We start from the raw sequence: 22,136 nt of genomic DNA, 5'->3' as shown, positions 1-22,136 counted from the left end.
ACTAAATACACTCAGGTGAAGGGAGACAACGAGACACAGGTGAGACTAATCAGGGCGGAGCAAACAAAACTAGCAGGAAAAGCGAACAAAAACAGGAAGCAAAACTACCAGACACATGAGGGGAAAAAAGCATTTCAAAATAAAACATGAAATTCTATACATAATGCCTCAAACCATGAGAACCCCAAATTCACACAAGTCAGAAGAATCCTCAATAAATCGGGTGGAGCAAGAACACTTTTGGTCTTTTGAATATAATTATTCAGGCAGGGAATCTAGCAACATCCCAGGCCAATCTCCACACATTCACAACTGACCATGTATACTGTAACTGTTTTGTTGAAATATGTTTACTGTTTATGCCAGTAACATATCTTTTAGTTTTATTACTACACACAAAAAGTGCTTCAGCCAAGTGTCTTCAGTTTCAAGAGTTAGTCAATTGCACTTCCATAATTAAGGGTACAGGAATAAATATTCATATATATAAATTTTATGCACTTTAGTTTGTTTTGCACATGCCATTTCCTCAAAGCTCTGCCAGGACTTGTTGAAGCTCTGGTAGCTCTGAGTAACTGGAGGTACTTCCACCTGACAGAAAAGCTCTTTATTTTTGATATTATTTCTATGCATACTTATCTCCTGCTTTCCTATATAGCATTATTATGTTTTCATGCCATTGATTACTTTTTGTAAAACATAGAATCATCTCAGGAAGGATAGTTGTGATATTATTATGTGCAGAGGGTGGCTAGCACAGAGGTGTCCACATACTTTTGACCATATAGTGTAGGTGTTAAGTTTTAATTTACAATGATAGAGGTTTTCAGTTTCATAGCATCTGTAAGAGTCACAAATTTCAGTTTGAAGTTATGGAAATTCTCTGGGATTTAACTTTTGAAGTGTGGGAAACCCTGTATATGCATTGCATCATATTGTGTTGCCTCTTTAACTAAACTTTGCTTGAGTAAAGCATTTACAAGAAATGGGTTCACTGAGAAGCTGTTTGAAGATGCAGGAGCATGAACATGGTGAGGCTGAAACCTTTGATCCAGTCATTCATATGGCTACTCTTTTACAATTTGACAGTCGCTGGTTTACAGGATGCTCTCTGGTGATAGCTAAACAATACAATATTACAGTCAGAAAAATGCTCTTTGGTCTCATTTAAAAGTGGAGGATTTTGATACAGATGTGTTTTTAATTAACTTTGTCAGACTCAAAGAATTTTAATTTCTTTCATGCCTAAAGCATCTGCCTTATTTTGATGACTTGTTGTATAGTTGTGCTTTAAGGATCTGTTGCACCCATTCATGTTGGCAAAAGGTTTTACAGGGTAGCACTGACATTTGAAGAAAGCATGTAAAACTAATAACAGGCATGGTAGAAATGCTAAGCCTAAGAGTCAGCTGAAGGTCTTCATCTGTATGTTTGTACACTGTTGTGACAGAGTATCTGCAGTATCCTTGTCTTTCATCTCGGATCAGTTGTAGTTTTGTGTGGAGAAAATGCTAGAGTCTATAAAAACAATACGACTTTGTTGGATACAGCTAGTGTCATTGTCTTGTATGTATCAAGAACTGGTTTGCAATAATCAGTTAGCCTAATCTGTTCTCTGGATGGTAGCAATGAGGAAAAGTACAGCATGTACAGCATGTACCTCATTAGGGGCCTATTTCCTGTTTCCTGCCTTACCCCAGGCTTCTGAGTGTACACTTGTGGGTTATTTCACAATGATTTTTTTGTATTAGCTACTGTCTGTGTTGTTGCATCAATGTCTATGTTAAGCTTGGAATACTTTTGGTTCTGCTTTCATTTAAAGACGTGATGATAAATTGTGCTTGTTAAGAATCCACTTTTCTTATTATAGTGGATAATATGATGTAGAGACTTACGTTTGATATAGAAAACTTTCAAGCCATCTTATTATCAACAGCAAAGCATAAGGTTTTGGAGTTTCTCAGCGAAAGATAAAGACAGTCAACAATCATGCATCATCTATCATTCTCTCCACCTACTCGTTACAGCCAAATTGAAAGTAATTCTTAGAAACCCAGAGAATCTCTAAACAAGTCAGGCTGAGGGAAAGTGGGTATCGCTGAATAGCACACTTTATCACTGAATAGCATGCAACAGTATATCTGAGGATGGAATTTCCCATTTTAAAAAGTCCACTCATTAGTAAAACAGTATCATAAAGAAAATATTTCCCTCTAAGTTCTCTTAAGATTTCTTTGGAAAAACATAGCTGCCACATTTAACATAAGCTATGTCATGGGAATATTCTTAAATAAGCAAGGTTTTATAATTATATGTTTTTCAAAGCTCTAATGAATTCATTTTTAGTCTGTTCATCAGAGAAACTAAAGGGGTACTCTAGTAATTTATTTTTGCACTTCCATGACATAAAATTTTATCATAACACAAAGCTATGAAAATATGTATGACATGGGCGTCACATACTAGTCAGCAGTACACAATCTCACAGCTTTAACAAGTGTCATCGCAGTTTTATACCGTCAGTATGTATTTCTATTACTGTCTGTGATATTCAACACATAGTACACAGCATTAATCAAAGTTGCATAATGCTTTTCAAGTGATGTAAGGAGGTAACGCATTTGATCAAGGTGTACAAGTGAGTTTGTTATTCCTGCAGCTCTCATCATGCAGGATGTGGTAGCTGTTGTGGTGGAGAAATTGTGTGTCACAGTGTAGAGGAAGGAAGTGCTCACCCATACCCTACAGAGTGCTCCGCATACAACACACCTACAAACCCATGACTGTACCTGACTTCCAAGCACAGACTCTCTCGGGTGTTTGCAGTTGTAAGATGTGTGAAAGGAACGAAGAGTGTGAATATGGTTAAGGATTCAACTTTTTAACAACAGATCAAAAGGTTTAGATTTGACTGCAGTTGAGGCTAAAATCTAACAGGCAGCTATAACACCAAAGCAGCTGCCAGTACAATCTGAAACCTGATGGCTTTGGCGACTCCTTGAGTCTCCTAAGTGGAACTGTTTAACATCATCGGCGTCGAGGAAAGTTCATGCCAAACTGAGCCAGTGACTTCTTGAGACAATAGCATTTGAATGAATCACTTAGTATTTTGGCTTTTGCCTTTTCTCAAACTTTGTCCCTGTTGGCTCCCGTACATTCAAAGTCCAGTCAAAGCAAGACAACTCAGCTGTCATCTGTGCTTTGAATTCACCACAAAAAATAAACATCTGAACCAATCATTTAGTTTATTTTCATAGTAATAAAGTCTTACTGTCCTATAGCAAAAATCTGCCTGTGAATTAGGTTATTTCATCTGTTTCCAATATACAATAATTCAGCATATTTCAAAACTTTTGAATCAAGTTGGATCTCTTGTGTAGTGCAGTAATCATCCATCTGCGGTCCAATGACCACCGTTATAAAAGACACGCCTGTAAAACTGTTGACAGGACAGCTCGAACTGCAAACAAGGTCAGTTATTACTTATTACCCACTTATTATACAATTATTAGATTTGTTTTTTTCTTATGAAGGTTTACTATTTGTAAAGGTTTCCCAGAGCCTAGAAAAGTTATTTTGTGTGTGACGTCATCCCAATGTAAAGTCTGTGTCGCGATATGTCATGACATATCGGCCAAAACTATTTTCCTTTAGACAAAACACATTCATCTTGGCATGTGGATGCATGTTCTGCCATCATCAGGTGGCCTGTTTGCCTTCCAGTTAAGCAAAATAAGTCGAACGAGAAACCTTTATTGGGTTATGCGTTGAGCAAGCGATATCCATAAGATGAATGGACGCCATCTTAGAGTCTGGCATCCACGTCTTACAATGCATCCATGGTTCATTCAAAACAGAGAAAGGCAAGTTGAATCTGTTCCACCCAACAAGTCCTCCAAATTAAACAACCAATTACGGTGTTTGTAACTGCGTTTTAGAACGACATATAGAAGCGTTTTGTGATCTGATGTCCACATGAACAGAGGACGACATCATTTGTCTGTGCCGTCCAAAACCGTTACAAATCACTGTTGAAAAATAAAATCCCTTTTATGATGTGACAATATTAGGGTTACGGTTTGGCTAGGTTTAGGCACAAAAATGACTTGGTTAGGTTTGGTGAAAGATCATAGTTTGGGTTTAAATAAGTACTTTGTTAAGGTTAGGGAAACATTTTGGTTTGGGTTAAAATGGCTACTGTAAGGTTAGGGGAGCTTCGTTGTCATAGTTACAATAATAACCCCACGCTTGTGGTCATGTAAAGTAAAAGTACTTAAGTGTTGTCAGCAAAATGTACTTAAAGTATCCAGTAAGTAAAAGTTAAGTAAAAGTACACATATTTTATACTGTATGTTATATGAATGATGTCCTGCAAACCTCATTTTCTTAAAACGAAGAAAATCTGTCGTTGCAGTAGGCTTATTTTTGTCTATAGCTTGGAACAAAGAAGAATAAGGCATTTTGCTGCACTAGAATTATGAAATATTACTTTTTGGAAAATACATGAAACAAATTAATTTGCTTTAAAAACTGTAGCCCTGGCCGATTGTGTCACTTTTTTTAGTCAGTTTGGCACTAAAAATATTCAATAAACAGATTTTGTGCACTGAACAAGGCATCATATCTTATATGATATATGTTTTGAATGTGAAACCATAACCTGCAAAATAACTAGTAAGCTCAGGTGTAGAAGTATAAAGTAGCAGAAAAATGAAATACTCAAGGTAAGTATTAGTACATCAATATAGTACTTGAGTAAATGTACTTAGTTCCTTTCCACCACTGAGTGTTGGGGCAGATGAAGAAGAGCTGGCCACGTAGACACACTCTCACCTCAACACCACACTGAATATAACCAAGCCAAACGTAACTACTGTTGGAAAATAGTTGTGGCTTTGAGAGGAAGGGCAGCAGTTCCATCACCTGAAACACAACCATGCCGAGACAAAAGTGACTATAGAAAGTCTCACACCTGACCAGGGCACCTTTCAGATACAGTGTTTGTTGACATCACTTCATACCCTAAAACCCAATCACAGAAGCCAAACATGTGTTAGTAATTATGTTAATAACATGTTACTCAGAGTCATCTCTGATTTTCTGTTTTATTGTTCAGTACAAATAATTAGTGTAAGGTCCTCTGCGAGGACAGAGGATTTTGTGCACAGGTATGTGAGGAGATAAGATGCAAGAACATTTTTGTAATTTTATTCTAAATCTCTCTCGCTTTTTCTTTTTTTTTTTTTTCGGTGAGGCTTGTTCGTTGGAGCGTTCCAAGTTGGATTCAACAAACTCTTAACTGGACAAAGAAGAGAATTTTCTTCAAAACTAATGAACTATATGTACGTTTCTGTGCCGAGATTTGCCAATAAAAATCATAAAATCTAAAAAAAAAACCTCTCAGTAATTTGACAAGCCATGATGATGATGATTCTGTGAACAGAATATTTTGCAGTAAGTCTGTCTTAGTTATATATTTTATATATACATATACATAAAGCAGTTGCATATTGTAAATTATCTGGAAACATTTCTGAGCAAGTAATTTTTTTATTTGAATTGTTTTTGCTTGTGCATACTGTGGATGAAGCTGTTTAACGTAACTTGCTACGTGCTAGCAGCAGTGCTAATGTGATTGAAGCTGGGTAGGTGTATAAAGAAAGCCAGCAGTATCTGGTTGTGATATTGTTGAAGCAAAGCCAGCTTGAAGGCTGCAGCATGTTAGCTCAAGGACATACATGCACACACACACACACACCACTCTGTACACAGCATGACACACAACTCACCGTCACAGAGTAAACACCAGGCTGTAGTTTAAATTGCTCAGCATCATAGCTCAGCGCTTTCTCATCAAGAAAAAATGTGGATTCTTTTAGGACTCCATTTGGGCTCATGTCAGTTCCAGGAAAGTCAAGGGTAGAAATCAATATATGCACATAAAGTACAAGCAGAGAAAATGTGAGACACACCGTAACGCCATGCCTGGAGCAGTGCTCCTGTGTTTTGCAAAGACAGGGAGGAAACCCTGGAGGCTTTCTATAAGTTTGACAGATTCTGTTGTGTTTACTTGAAATGAGAAGAAATGGGCCAAAGCAAAATGTGCCAAAGCTCGATGAAAAGGGAAAGGCTGGACCGGAGCAACCCTGCTCCCTGCCACTGCAGCTAATTTTCGCCCGCGGTGGAAGTCCATTATTGTCACTTTAGTTTATTTGGGACACTAATGTGCAGAAATGGCAATTACAGAGCCACAAAAGCACTCAGCTGGATGATTTTTTCCCCCTTCCAAAGTAAACTGCCATCTGTGGACCTCCTATCTGATGGAATCGGGCTGTCCTGAAATGCCTCCCTGTGAGCACCTATAGTAGGTGTGACTGTTTGGTTTGGTTTACGTCAAACTCTGTTTCCTCTGATGTTTTTTTTTTTTTTTTTTTAGCTACATATATTAGTCTACATTTATTAAATTAAACATATTTTAGTCCTGGTTAGATCCTTCTACAGAGGCAAATAAACACCAACTTTACATTAACAAAATGCTGTGAGAAGGTATTTCAGGCAGTAAAAGTCACGTTCATAGTCGCTGCTATAGGTGATTGTTGCAAACTTGCAATTTACGTTTGCCTTTTTATTGACTAAACTATTATCTTGAACCTTAACCAAGTGTTTCAATTGCCTAACCCTAACCATACCTTAACCGTACTGTAATTGCCATGAGCAGACTTTATAGATTTTAAAAAGCTGGAATTGGATGTAAAAAGAAATGGCGGTTGCAGAATGTTCCAATATAAGTTCTTGTCTGGTGAAAGGGTTGCATCATACCCAACTGAAGAGGGGGAAAAAAAATCATGATTTCAAAGAAATGATTATGTGGGGCGCCCTGGCTGAGTCCTTACCGCAGCGGCCGGGTTCAGATTCCAGCCCGGGCCCTTTGCTGCATGGGCCCCCCCCCCCGCCCTTCCTGCCTCTCCTCAGCAGTCAGACTCTAAATAAAGCAGAAATACCTAAAATAATCTTTAAATGATTTATGTTAAGAAACATTGTGGATACCAATAAAAGTCTTAAAAAGGCTTTGGGAACCCACAGGCCCTCCCATGTAGCAACTCTATAAAAAAAAAAAAGAGATAAAGTTTATTATTTATTTATAAGACAATCTGACAAGAGTTTTGTTAGTCTCTGGGCTTCACAAATGTAGGAATTTACTAACCTGAAACTGGAACCAGTTTTGGGAAGCCAGCAATCGGGAGAGACTCATTTTCCCTCAACATCCGGTGTGACTTTGAGCCAACGGTTTTCCTGCAGTCTGCCTGCTCAGGCAATAGACTCAGCCCCTGTCTATGATATAGAAATCTGATCGGAGGTTATTTATAAAAATGTCCCCAGGAGAGGAGTTCGACTTTGCTCAGTATCTGTTGTATCTCATTATCTCACCACCCTACTGTGACCTGCAATCATTTATCTCTTCCATCTAAGTATGTACATTCTAGCCCGTTCATTGACTGATTTCCATCTATCTTCATATGTGTTCCAGCCAGAAAATCTTTGGGCCTCTATCTGTCTGACTATGTCCTCATTAGGGCTTTAGAAACCTGTTGTATGGATGAACCAGCCTTCCCCAGCAGCTGTCTGGATATTAAATGCTCTCTAGGGTGAAACAAAAGCAGAGTTTCCTGTAATGCTTTTCAAGCCAGCTGTTCTTCCAGTGCAAAGGAATTATGAAAGCTGTAATTCTTTTTGCATTTTCTTTTTTTTTTTTCTGCGCTTGTTGACAGGCTGAGTTTTAGAAACCACATATAGGCTGGGTTACAAAATGGAAGTCTTAGTGGTTGGTTGTTTTAATGGTTGATTCCCACTGCTAAATGCCAGCCAATGTCGTGCCCGGCAAGTGGCTACATAAATTGGCAACTCTGTTTCAAAGCTGTCCCGCTGGCCGCCCCAGCCCACGCCGCCTGGGACTCCAGAACAGCTAGGAAATGGGCCTTGAGGTTAGATTGTTTTGCCAACCAAATTATTATGAGTTGTATTGTTTCTCTCGTCTTCCACTACTGGTCTTAATGAGAAGCCAAATCCAGGAGAAGTACAGGAGGAAAATCCAGAAACCCTAAACTGTAATTCGGTCAGGATAGAAATGTCAGAAAGTGCTCGTCACAAAACACATATTGGAATCATGAGTCACCATGTTTCTCTATAATCCATGTAAATCTCACATCCTGAATATGATCAAAGACGACCCAACATAGTAACGTGCGTGTAATCATCCTCCATGTGTAGTTTCCCATCAGGTCGTTTTTCTGATGTACTTCATATATGCAACCCCAGCACTGAATGTGTGTGCATGTGTGTGTGTACAGCATTTGTCTGTGTGCATTTCTGATGAACTGCAGCACATCGTGTGTCTCCGCAACGCCTTTTGTATGTATTATATTTTGATTTGCTTAGTACTTCTGTTCCTTCTGTTCTCAAGTGTGCACTGACGTGACAGTGAGCAGCTGTAACGAAAGCGTCTCCCCTTCGGGATCAATAAAGTATTTCTGGTTCTGACCTTTAAACTTTACTCTGCTTTGCCTCAACTCGACTATCTGATCCAAGATGAACACACACTGCTGTGACTGTAACATTTTATGCTTTTAATGTGTTTGCTCCTTTATTATCACATGGAGTATGTGATAGAGAAAAAAAAAAATCAAACCTTGAGAATAAAAAGTCTGCAATCAACACCTCATTTCTAAAAAAAGGTGTTGTGAGGTTGTGTAAAGTGGTTTTCCATGTTTGACCACTAGATGTCACCCTACACTGCGGCAAAATGTCACAAGGGCCAAAACATTAGAACAGTCTGCAAGATTCCCTTTTGATAAACTGACAACACAGTAATACCTGCATCCTTGAATGTCCCCTGATATGCAAACAGAGGCATCGGACATCTCTTTCAACCTGTTTTATCAAGCTGAAGAGGCTGATTACATCAAATTAGTGGCACTTTTTCCTCTTAACACACGCTTTTAGTTGCTAAAATGGCACAGCAGGAATGGCACAAAATACCTTGTTTTAAGATATTAGATTGAAGTGTTGTTATCATCAACTATGATATAAGTAATACACGTAGTGAGTGATGGTTTCTTGGCTCTGTGTTCAGCTAGGTAGGTACCCAGATGTCTGAGGAGGCTCTGAGGATGACGTCTTGGCCTTGAACCCCACCAGTATGTCAGGTAAGATGTCTGGCCGCCTGACTACCCCAACACACACTCACAGCCTCGTACCTCCAGGTTTATTCCAAATAACATTTATTGTCTGACTATTTAGTGCAACTATACTTTAAGTGTGCTGTATTTTAAAGTTGCTGATATTTAAGCCGTTATTCACTAAATCTAAATTTGACCTTTCATGCCTAAAGCAAGTATTCCACGTTTCCCCTGAATTATATTGTTGTCAGCAAGTATCTTCACTGAAATACAAACATATCGGCTCTAAACCAGCAACGTATCATTTTGTGTGTTTTTTATTTTTCAAACTTAAGTCTGGGAACTTAAATGCATTAAATCGGACAATTACAATCAGTTGAAAATCTAATTAGACCCTATACACGCGATCAGTGGCAGTATCACTTTGCGCCTGCGTGAGTCATTGTCTTTCTGTGGAGAGAGCGAAGAGGCCTTAGGCTGAGATAGCACACCTCAATGCTGCGCTCAAAAGTCAGTCAGTTTCAGCTTTGACCTTTGGACCTTGAAACTAGAATGAACTGTCAAGCTCAGAATCGAGGAAGTTTGAACATTTGCAGCTCTATAACAACTAAGAACACTCAATCTGCTGATGAAGATCATGCAGTATGGTCAAAAGCTCCAGATCAAGCGAGTGACTGGACATAGTCAGCTGCTGCTGCCGGCTTTTAAGCTCGACTTTGACCTTGTTTGTCAGTCACCTTTCTGTGCTCAGCCAATGAGACGGCAGCCGTCCATGGCGTAGCATCAAAGCCATGGAAAAAAGCGAATTGTTTTAGATTTCTTTCAGCTGTAGAACACAACCATAAAATCATAGCTAATCTTGGCATAACGACTGTAGCATGCCATGTTGGCGGCATAAACCTACGCTACACCTCCACTCTGCGCTGGACTGTGCGCCCCTTCGTAAGGCTGAAACATGCTTCTGCGGGCGTGTAGGTGGATGTGCATGACGGTCTTTCAGAGACAGAACCAGGGCTGCCTCCTTCAGACTTGTACACACAACTTTTTCGTATCCTGGCAGAATCAACCAATCAGTTTGCTTGACATGCAGGTCCACAGAGCATGTTGTTGGGATTTGGGAGGTGTGCGCATCGGCTCCTATACGACCCTCTCCTACCTGCGGTTACCCATAATACTCTTCGCTTTGTAGGTTCGCAAAGAATTCCAGCTTTACATGAGGCACAGCTCGTACCACTGATCATGTGTAGAGGGCCTTAGAAAAACACCGTTTTCTAATTTCACTGGTTAGTAATGAGCTGTCCGAACCACCAGAGGACCCCGTTTACTGTAAAATGCAGTGAACGGTGTCCTCTGGCAGCAAGAAACAAACAACCTTGTGATGTGAGGGAACATAAAATCACTTTAAATCAATCTTCTCCTTTTTAAAAGATAGTATTTTTTAGCCAAAATTGTTAAACAAATCGAAATCTATAATTCACTAGTCTCAGTCCCATCCTGTATAAGATGTACGTGTTGCTTTCTACAGAGAGGTTGTCCCATACATTGAACAGACAGTCTGTGCCACTGTTTACTCAGCACAGACAGTGTACTGTCCAAAGCGAATTGGCCGCCACGTGTGGATTTAGCCGGTCCTGGTGACCTCGCTGACCCGCCACATATGCTATCGATCTCAGCATAGTGAACATGCATCACATGAGGAAACAAACCTGATCCCCTTACTCACTGTAACACCAGACCAACCACAACATGCTGTGATGAAGTGATGTTTCTCATTCTGTTGCTAAGGGTTCACATTAACCTGCTGTTTTATTAGCATCTGACTGTTGATTCCTTTGATTTGATGTAAAGCAGAGGTGCGTCAGTCTGCCTCTCTCACCTGTTTCACTGAGCAAGTAGCTTTTTTGTGCCTCTCCCATCTATTTTAGAGCCAGCAGAAAAATGCTCCCCCCGCTGGAAAGATGAGGCCATTCAAAATGGTAATATTTATCCTCCCTCTCAGCTCTTCTTTTCCTCCTCTCTGTCAGTCTGGGTGAGCTTTGGAGCTCTCGTGAAAAATGAGTGAATAAAAACTGAGGAGCTGCTTCAGATTTTGCTTTAAATGTTGTGAAAGGCCTTGAATGACATGATTGATTCTGTTCAGATCTGATAACTCGGGTAAGCACTCATTTGGAGAAGCTTCTTCTTTTTCACATCTTCGAGGCTTTCTCTCGCCTACAAAAATCACAATCCATTGCCCAAACCATTAACCAAGTACCTGGGGATTATTTCACTGAAATCTAATTGAAATGCTGTTTTCTGTGTATGGCAGAGCAGCTGCAGACAGACAAGTCATTTTTATTCATTTTACCTATGGTAGTGGAGCTAAGGTTAAGCTAAGATTTGGTTGTCCTGGTTGGTATAATAATATAAAGACCTGCAAATAAATGCAAAACTGAATTATAGATTTTTAATGCAAAACAAATCTCCACTCATTTAGTTAAATATGAATGTTGTCTGCTTGCGCAAATAGATTTACAGTAGTAGAATTAAGAACTTTGTGATATTATTATCATGTAGCAACTTCACAGTAACACTTCGGTAAGTTCCTAAGGAATTTGGCACTAATTATACGTAAAATAGAGACAGAGTTCAGTTGGTACACTTTGAATGAATGAATTTCAATTAAATACCAAGCTACAGAAAGAGTATTGTGGTCACATGTCAACGTGCAAAAATGTCACATTGCCTACAGGCTTGCATACAACTCAACATGTATGAAGAATAAAGTCCAATAAGAAGTGAAAAATTGATTAAAATGCACTTGGGATTCAATGGAGCAGTTCTTTTAAGGAAATGATCAGCACAGACAACTAAAGTAACTTCAGTAACAGCCTCAGAGCTCTCTGGTTTCCCTATAATAAGTACCAAAGTGCATAGTTCTTTCCAGGATAGGAAATCATTACAAAATAAAAGATCCGTAAATTAAAGCATTATCGAAATTTCTGTTAATGTTATAGTTGTTGTGATCTTCAGGGACAAGGACGAAGGATCTCTTTCATTCGCTAATTCACATGATGAGCAAAAGAAAAACTATGAGACATGACCAGAGACATATTTGATCACGTTAACAACAAGCGCATGTCTCTGATCCTCATATACGTAGGAGCTATGGGAACACAAATAAGTCCGCATCACTTTCAACCATTAAATTAACAAAATAAAAGTTGCAGCAGACATTAAACCAAACATACCGTGCATAGAAAATGTCTGCCACAGATGCATTTCAATGACAAGTATGTAAAAAAAATAAAATAAATAATAATACATGCAGGTGTTAAATGATTATATCCTGTACCAGTCTGGCTGTAACATGTTGTAAGCCTACACTGTATATTATCCAGATGATATGTGGAAGGAAAATGAAGCTATATCTCAAAAAGCAGAGGTGTCCTCCTGAGCTAAAGGACTGAAGCTTGTGTGGAGATGACAGAGACATTTTAAATGAAATGCACCACACACACACACACACACACACACACACACACACACACACACACACAGTCTCTGACCAAGTTTCCATCATGCCTGGCAGCTGTTTTATACTCTGCACTGATCGCTGGTGCATTCAAGGACACTTCAGTCAGTGTTGTTACAGCTTTATATGACCTTTTCATAAAGGCCTGGGCTGCCGTGAATACACTAGACTTATTTCTGGTCCTCACATGAAAGGATGACTTTTAGAATTGTCTCAATACAGTTTAAATTGCCTCAGTTCACATTTTACAGCTTTTGTTGACTTTAGAGGGTTGTAAGAAGTGTTTATTCATATAAGGGCCTGTCTGGTGTCTTTCCACACTGTTTCCATCACATCTTGTCCTCTAGGTCCCTGCAATAGATTAGTAAACCAAACACACTGACTTAAATGTGACTTTGATTGAAATTGCACAGTTCTCCAGAGGTAATCACATTGTCAATCAATGCCGATGGTACAGAGAGCCACTGGTCTTCTACATCACTACAGTGTTTTTGCGCTGCACCTCGAAACCATCCCGAAATCCAATTTAAACCGCCCCGAAGTAAATGCTGACCGTCCCAGTTGTAAAATGGCTTTTCGTCATTCTGTTTGTGAAAATGCAAAAAAGGGAGACTTCACTGCTTTTGTCACGTCTTGGCCACATTTGACCAGGTCCAGATCAAAAGCTTTGAACTTCTAACTGTGTTGGCTTGATCACTGGAATTACCGCTCGCGGCTATATTTATAAAATGTTTTTTCTACAGTAAAATGACTTCAATAATTAAAAGTGATGCGTGGCATAAATAAAACATACCCAGTCATACTCAGTGTTTTGTTGCAAATATTACACTGCAGGTCTGTAATAACACTTCAAATAAAATGTAAAAATAATCTTCTCATTTTTATCCCTCTGGAGTCCAGGTTCATTTTGCATAAATTATATATATATATATATATATATATATATATATATATATATATATTCATAGAAGTTCAAAGCTTTTGATCTGGACCTGGTCAAATGTGGCCGAGACGTGACAAAAGCAGTAAAGTCTCCCTTTTTTGCATTTTCACAAACAGATTGAAGAAAACAAACAATTTCTGATTCATAGTCTGATTCGTGTTATGCCACGCACATGTTTTGCCCTTGTAGCGCCCCCTAGCGGCCGATTTGAATGAAACTTTCAGGGTATGTTTCAGGTTCATTGGCTGAACGGTTATTGACTTTGGTCTATTTATGTGCTGAGCAACACCCCTTTTGAAGTTCATTGGTCATTATCTTGAAAACTAAATAAGATATCAACAAGCTTTATACAACTTTTGATAAGCTTCGTCCAGTGATGATCCATCGAAGATTTGGTAGCAATCAGACCTACGGTTTAGGAGGAGATGTCAAAATTGGGTTTTTCAAAAATTTCAAAATGGTGGAAAATCTAGTTTAGTGGTCCAAGAGGCTTTTTTGTAGAGCGCATTGAGCTGGACTTGTGGGAGAAATTTCAAGTCATTCTGACTTACGGTGTGAGGGGCGTGGCCTGTTCAAAATAGCATTTTTGGGCCTTAATTACAGCGCCACCACGTGGCCGATTGGGCTCATATTTCTGTGGAAGCACATGCACATCATCTCCCCAAAGGGGCTGAAACCCTAAAAACTATAATACAGTCTAAAGTGTTTTTATCCCAACTTTGTGCCTTTTTCGTTGAAAGTCTACGCATGCCTGTAAATCACTGAAAATATTAATAATTCACAGTTTTGAAAATTTCTTTCAAAAAACATTTTTATTGTCTACAAACGTAAATGAGACACTGTATGAAAGCCCCGTTTTGCACTTTCACCTGTCTTTCTTAGCTTGTCTCTACATGATATTTAAATACCGTTGTGTTGCTATAAATAAAACGGGCTCCGTGTATTCGCAGATGAATGGACAGACAGAGGGATTGTCCACTTGTCAGTTTTAGTTAACACAACTGGACTTAAAATCCGTTCCAAAAGGAAAATCCATCCTAAAACAGAATGTGCGCTCTCTGTGTGTGTATCAATTTCTGAATAGAATGACACCCCGGGCTCTCAGGTGAAAGGCCCATATGTTAGTACTAACTACCCACTGCCATTGAATTAGTGACCTTAATGTTATAGCGTTGAAGCACGTTGTATCTTAACGGGACTGGACTGGATAAATCCAGATTTCTTCTTTTGCTTGCTTGCTTGCTGTTCAGTGTCTACGGAGCAGCTGCCGCTTGTCTCTAGATGACATCATCGCCACAGTCTGTCTCTCAGCTGTTCAGCCAAAGGAGACGCTTGTTCAGATTCACAAATTCAGACAGAGCTGTGTAATGTTGTAATGACTGTGGAGGCTGCTTTTTTGTCTCCAACATTTTTATTTTGCGTTGTCCTGCTTTGTGCCGTGCCCTGAATTTAGAGTTTCGTACGTCTTCTCAGCTCTGTTCAAACAGACATAGAGTGGTTTTGTCAGCTTTGTTCTGGTGTTTAAGCTGGAATTGAATTCCGTGTGTCTCAGGAGAAATCACATTCACTAATGTTTGCCTCTAGAAATCTCTGCCGTGATGATTCACTCATTACATCTCTATCTCAGCAGTGGCTTGTCTGCAGACTTCTTAATGAGATGAGGGGAACAAAAGCAGTTCTGATGAATAGTGACAATCACCAGAGTCACTTGTAGAAGAATAAGTCTATAGTTATTAAAACGTTTTTATTGAGATGCAAATATTTCATCCATCCATCCATCCATCCATCCATAGGAGAACGGATCACAGGTACGGACTCAAATCATTTCATCAATGTCATAGGCTCCAAATACTTTATTGTGAAGTGGAAATAATTTTTCAAATAATATGGCACCTTCAAATTTGTGAATTTGTATACATAAATATACACCAGAAACATCAAAAACTGAGAAAATTAAAACAAATAAAAAGTTGATCCCCAAAATATACATGTAACAAGAGGTAGACAATTAGATAAGGTAAGAAATGCAAAGTATTTATTCCAAAATTAAAGATGGACCTCAAAGAAAATGTAATTATAAGATTACAGTATAAAAAATGACCCAAACATCCAAGGTATACCCAAATGAATGACTATCAAAAGAGGATAACATTAATAGTACCAAAAACCGAAGATGAAAGTAAAAACATACAAGGAGGGCCTTTAAAATTGAGTAAATAAGGAGGCTATCATGTACTTCATAGAAAAACTACCACTGGAAAAAAACTGCAGGGCAAAGTGAAGAGGCATATAGGTGAGCTGACCCTGTGGATACCTGAGCATAGGCAGTGTCCAACGTTTCATTTAGACCATATGCTCCCACTGTTTTCAGAGCAAAGATCCAGCAGGCTTTCCTCATTCGCAGTTGTTTTTCACGTCAGCTGTAACCCTCTACACACCCATACATCTAAGAGCAGCAGCTGATCCACGGATCTTTCCCCAACGCTGTCCCCAGACAGAACGCTCTGCAAAACCCCGGATCGTGATCAGGGACAAGTTTTTGTCAACGATTCTTTAATTCTCACTTGATGCAATATCTGTGCGTTGCAACTGCTGTATGTATGGTCAGTTTCAGGGAATTATTGTGGTTAAGGCAAACTGGATATGGTTAGGGTTGGGCAACTAAAACACAAAGATCATGATTATGGTTGGTAAAAATGTGACGTTATTTGCAGGTCTGTGACAGGACACGAACATGAAAGTCAGATGTGCTACACGTCCATGCACCGTCTTGACCTCCACACGCTTACATTCCACCTCTCCACACTTCTTCCTGCAGTGGCACTGAACATCATCCACCCTAATTCTTAATGATACTGGGCTGTTTTTCTTTGTAATGCCTGGCTATAGCATAGTCCATGTTTATTACCTTTTTTATAGCTGCCTTGTGTTCATCACCCCTCAGTTTTCAAAGCCCATTTGGTCTGGGACATATAAGACACTATGATTTTATTTTTGTCCTACCTTTAATTGTTGGAATGGCCACGGTTTCAATGAGACAAAGGTTTTTGGTGAAAGAACTTTTACAGTATCTTACTACTCTCCAGCTCTACGGGGCAGCTTTTAAAGTACTTGGGCATGCTTTGCCTCCTCAGAATGGCCCAGCGTTTGTAATATCCACTTAAACTTTAACCTTTACCAATGGGAGCCTTCTGTTGTTCCCCGGAGCTTACCCTGAACTTTAAGAGGAAAAGTTCACCAACTAATGTGCCCTCCTCAGGTAACGCAGAGTAGCCGGGGACATCTGGCTCAGGGCATCATGTCAGTTCACGGCCCGGGGTGAAAGAGATTCCTCACATCCAAAAAGTGTTCATGACCGGCTTTGAACCCCCAAGTCCTAAAGTAATCTATCAAGGAGGGAATAGATCTGTGCAAAACCCCACTGCAGGGCCACAGTGGTGAGGTGGCTTCGACAGAGAAACTATGTTCCTGTTTGCAAGGCAGGAGAGATTATTGTAAAGTAGGACCATGAGGGAAGAAGTCTATTATCTATTATTATTATTATTATTATTATTATTATTCTAGTTACCTAAAATAGAAAAGCCTTGTTGTTACCTAGAGTCATTGCTGGAGACAAGACGTTAGTATTCCGTGGAGTATTTATACTTACTCAGCATAACTTCACACAGGAAGTGTGAAATATTCTTCCGGACATACTATTCCAACACGTTTTTATTAGAGCAAGGTTATAGATGTACCTGATAAAAAAGACAATTGGGGTAAGTCGAGAAGTATTTAAATAGTCTCAAATTGATTGTGGATTGAGCTATTTTGAAACAACTCAAATGTATTTGCTTGTTTTATGTACTTAAAGTGAGGCATTGTGGTTACAAGGTGCTTCTGAAAATATTGAATATTATAGTCACTTATATTAATATTGAATGTTTTGTCTGTACCGTCATATTAAGTAGAAATACAAAGTAATCTTAAATCAGCTTAATGTGCAGATGTATTTAATGTTAGCCGTAAACAAACTTCTATTTGCATGATGTCAAAGGAAAATATTAAAGCATACAAATTCATCATTAAATAAATACTATAATAATATAAATACCTTGTTCAATACCTGAATTTGTAAGAAAATCATTTTTTATATATACGTAATGAATACATGTGTATATGGGATTATATTTCCATAAATATATGTACTGTAAGCCGTAAACTGTTTTCAATAACATTCATCGAGTCAATTTAGCGTCTGTCACATTTTTTAGAAATAAATGTAATCTTTTTGTGCTGCACTTGCTTCTCTACAAAAATTCTACGCTTATTTTAATTAAAATATATGAGAAGGAGGGAAAAAAAACGTGTCACAAGCTTACGGAAAGGTCTTTGAAAACGTAAAACCTCACAGGGAAAAACCACGGGCATTAATACTGTCTGCTGTGATAACAGATTGCTTCGGTACTGACAGGCGTTAAACTCTGTCTGATGAACGCTTAACAGTTTGTCGAGAGTCGTTTAAGAGACTCCAAACAAGATTAGTCCATGGCAAGGACATCACCTCATCAAAAAGTTAAACTGGTATCAAGTCCTCTTTGCAAGCAGATTTGCCTCATAGGGCCTGCCTCTTACCAGCTGTTGCATGTTGATCACATCTTCTTGTCACATACTCACACTTATTACATTAATGGAGTCAATAATCCCACGATGAGCCTTTTTTAACTCTTCATTCAGACAGATTACATAAATTAAACATAGATCCTTTATTTCGGCCTGGTTGTCATTCTCCAGTTTGTATAATTATGGTTAAAGGTGCAGTTCATTTTGGCTGTGTTCGTTTGTGTTCACACAGTGATTCCAGAAGAAAGCAAAAATGTTACATGTCTATAAAACAGTCATTACTGCAGCAAAATGAAAAAGTTTTAACATGTCAAACAGTTTAGTGTATCGCTTGATAAAATGTTAATTCTAGATATAGTTTTGAACACCATATATTTTAGCATTTTTTGGGTAAATCTAAAAATAGAAAAGAAGTCAGAATTCAGTGAATTTCATACACGTTTGTTCTTATTTAACTGGAAATGAGCTCAGTCTTTACATTTTTATATACTGGAAGATTGCACCGCTCACCGCCACCAATATAAATTTCAGCATTTGGATACTAATACTGTTTTACATACTTTTATATTTTTATCTTGGAATTGTTATCCTTTAGGTTTCTTTTTCTAATCCTTATTTGTTCTCTTATTCTAATGATTAATCCTCATTGCACGCATCTTCTTAGCACTGCCTCAAGAGTATGCCACCCTGCATTTCACTGCACATACTGTATCGCCATATGACAGCTTTGTATCTTAATCACTATAATGTTCCACATACAGCAAGACATCTTACATTTAATTCCAGGAGTGTCTGTGTTTAACGTATAGAGGCCTAGCTAGTTGACCTGTCTTTAATGAAGTACTAATCAAGATTGAGAGCTTGCCAAAGAATAGGTCCAAATAAACAATGAAAGATAGATAGACTTCAGGTGTTTCGTGGAGCGTTGTAAGACTCTCAGCGATCACAGATAGAACATTATCAAACTTGTGGGTGGGAGCTGCATGTATAACATCACTTATTGCTCCACACTCACAGCAACAGGCCTTCTCCCAAAACCTGTTTCAGCACTGAAGGTAACTTTAATTAGTTTTGTGCAAAGAACAGAGGACACCGTGCAGAAACACTGAAAGCTTTCCAGCCTGCGTTGCTCTGCAGTCCTGATGTGTCTCTGCAGGCGTTCAGTGCTGTCTGCTCTCTGTGACAGACCCACAGACTGTCTGCAGCTTTTCAGTCGCCTTCTTGTTTGTTGCTTTTTTTTGACTCATACAAATACAGCACATTAGCTTTATGAAGTAGATTCAAGTGCACATCTGTAATTCCGCCTCTGGAGACGTCTCATTTTCCTCAGTGAAACCCCTCCGTGTACAGTAACTGTTCACGAATTATATATTTATTATATATTTATATTTATATATATTATATAATGCAGATTACCGTACTGCTTTCTTCTGGAGAGACCTCTTGATCTAAGAATTTGTTTAATTTTACTTTCACTAATTACATAACCATGCCTGCCTATTGAGCAGTAGTACTGTAGCAGTATACTTAATGCCCAGTTGAAAATAAAATTCAATGAGCTGATATACTGTTGTGTTGCGCTGGGAGCAGCTGAGTGGAAATAGACACACAACGCTGAAGGAACGGAAGAAGAAAAGTATTGCGAGGGAACGCAAAATTCATTGCAAGGGAACGCAAAAGTAGTCCTCAAAAAAATTCTGGCTGTGATCTTTAGGGGGCTCCGTATACTGCCTTTACCATGCACCTCCCACTTCCCATCATCAAATCTAAAATTGAGCTGGAGTGAGAATTGTAATAACACATATCTAGATAGATTATCTACATAGATTAAATGTAACTATATGAACTGTTTTCTATGGAAGCCCTGAGAGGCAAGTGAGGAAAAAAAAATTCTGGTGATCGATTTTCTAAGTCTGATCTAAATAGTTTTCTCTCCTAAGTTCCTTCATATTTTATTTCATCTCACACATGCATACGTCTGGTTACAGTCTACCTAACGAGGCTAATTTAATTAATTAGGTAATTGAATTATTACTAGTGGAAATATCTACTTTTTATATCTGTGGTATATGATAAATCTGTAAATATAATGTTAATTGTAAATATTTGTAACTTTATTGTAACTACCCATAAGTCAAGACACCGTTAGATAACGTTTCATAAAAGACATTTAAAATATTATTTAAATATCTAAATACATTTAAAACCAGCCCAAATTAAATTAGTACGACTTGAAATTACAGGACAGAATTTTAATTTGGTGTGATGGACAGTTAAGATCAGAGATTAAATCATTAGTAGGAAACAATAACCAACAAGCTTTTATAACAAAATGTATTGTTAGATATCATAAATCATATTATGACTAGTCATTCTTGAATTTTTTCAGTCATTCATACTGTAGGCACAAATCCAAAATGAAACGGTTGGTAATATGCACTTCAATGAATCCAAATTAACATTTTTAAAATTAGGTTTTTTACATTAGCACAAATTGTGTATATTTGAAATTGGAATTTCTGATGGCTTTAAAATAGCTTTTTATTTGGTCAACAGAAAAGTTGTGGAAATGATCAAAATGAATAAAGCATTTTCACCAGACACAACAGAAGTACTAATAGCAGTTATTGAACGAAAGCTGTTTGTAAACTGAACTGTAACTGTTACACATGATGTCTTTCTTAAATTGTGATTATCTATACACATTCACTGCTTTGTTTTTGTTAAAGTCAATTCTCGTTTGCTTCAGCAATTAAACAGTGTTTGCCATAATAATCCGGAGATTCACTATAGTGCACTCATGCACATTAGGACCCATATTGTGTTCTCAACAGGCATTGGGTCATTTTGTTGGTAAACTTGTGTGGTATCCTGTTAAAAAGATAATTCCTACATTCAATACGTACATATACAATGTGCATATTTATACCCAAATCTAAGAACATTTCAAATATGCTTACAGTAGCAGTATTTTTGTGTGAAACTGACAAAGTATGTGAATGTAATGTGAGCTGCTTACTGTGCAAATTGTTCACATTATCTTGCAAACTGATAATTACAGACAGCACATGTGAACAAGCCTCAAAGGTGGCAGTGAATCTGACAATATTACCTTCGTAAGGTCATAAGAAATGACCAGTTATGTTCACAATGTGGTGCAGTTTGTTTATGGTTGGATTTAATCTCGTAAAAAAAAAAATTTCAACCAACAAGCAAATGAAGGGTTCAAACATGTAGCACTCTTCAGTCTTCCGTCACATTGTTTCTATGACCTGAACGAGCAAGCTTTTGACAACATGGGAACAATTGATTTCTCTGTTTGAGCGATAGTTGAAAACCTGAGGGTTTAAATATACAGTAGGGTCAAATAAAAGCCCCTCAATAGGTGATTGTGCTTTTTAGTGTTTTTCACATAGTGACTTTAGATTTGTTTGTACCTTGACTATACCGTGATTAAGAGTCGGTAGCCCTACGTTTTAACAGAACTGTCAGGAACTTCTCAGCCTATATGTGTAGGATGTGAGAGAACACAAATGCATTGCTGTCATGCAGATCATCTTGTGCTCTACAACTAATGAGATTAAAAAGCCAATGCTCCACAGTCAGACTTGTCACTTCAGCATGAGTCGGGTGACATGTTTAAGTCGCTTTAAGTGTCACATTATATCTGGACACATAATCGCTTTTAGTCTCAGGTTTTCCACCTGCATTACAGGATTATCAGGATTATCAGAAGCCATGCTGAAAAACAGATTTTTTTAAATTCTGATATATAAGATATTTTTATTCACTTATATCAGCATTGCCACAGGGACAAATCAGATGATAATATAGTGAGGTCAAGGTGAAACAAATGTATCATTAATTTAGATACTGTCATGCAAAGTGTAAAAACCATTCA

The 22,136-nt window shown here is 38.2% G+C and overlaps 1 protein-coding gene across 17 annotated transcripts in view; it reads left to right on the top strand.

Moving 5' to 3' along the window:
* The window catches only part of thrb (thyroid hormone receptor beta), a 112,036-nt gene that overhangs the window by 71,601 nt on the left and 18,299 nt on the right, over window positions 1-22,136 (top strand). For 8 of the 17 annotated variants that reach the window (XM_044171188.1, XM_044171186.1, XM_044171201.1 and 5 more), the window contains 2 exons: window positions 9,131-9,203; window positions 11,102-11,152. In XM_044171188.1, the coding sequence (XP_044027123.1) occupies window positions 9,197-9,203; window positions 11,102-11,152 (58 nt within the window). In that variant the 5' untranslated portion in view covers window positions 9,131-9,196. Of the gene's footprint in view, window positions 1-817; window positions 1,032-9,130; window positions 9,204-11,101; window positions 11,153-22,136 lie in introns of those variants that run through there. The other 9 variants (XM_044171197.1, XM_044171195.1, XM_044171203.1 and 6 more) reach the window with 6 other exon arrangements.

Source organism: Siniperca chuatsi, linkage group LG17 (assembly GCF_020085105.1).
Source record: "Siniperca chuatsi isolate FFG_IHB_CAS linkage group LG17, ASM2008510v1, whole genome shotgun sequence".
Taxonomy (NCBI): domain Eukaryota; kingdom Metazoa; phylum Chordata; class Actinopteri; order Centrarchiformes; family Sinipercidae; genus Siniperca; species Siniperca chuatsi.
Note: the sequence above shows the minus strand (reverse complement) of the source record. Positions and strands in the feature narration are given on the sequence as shown.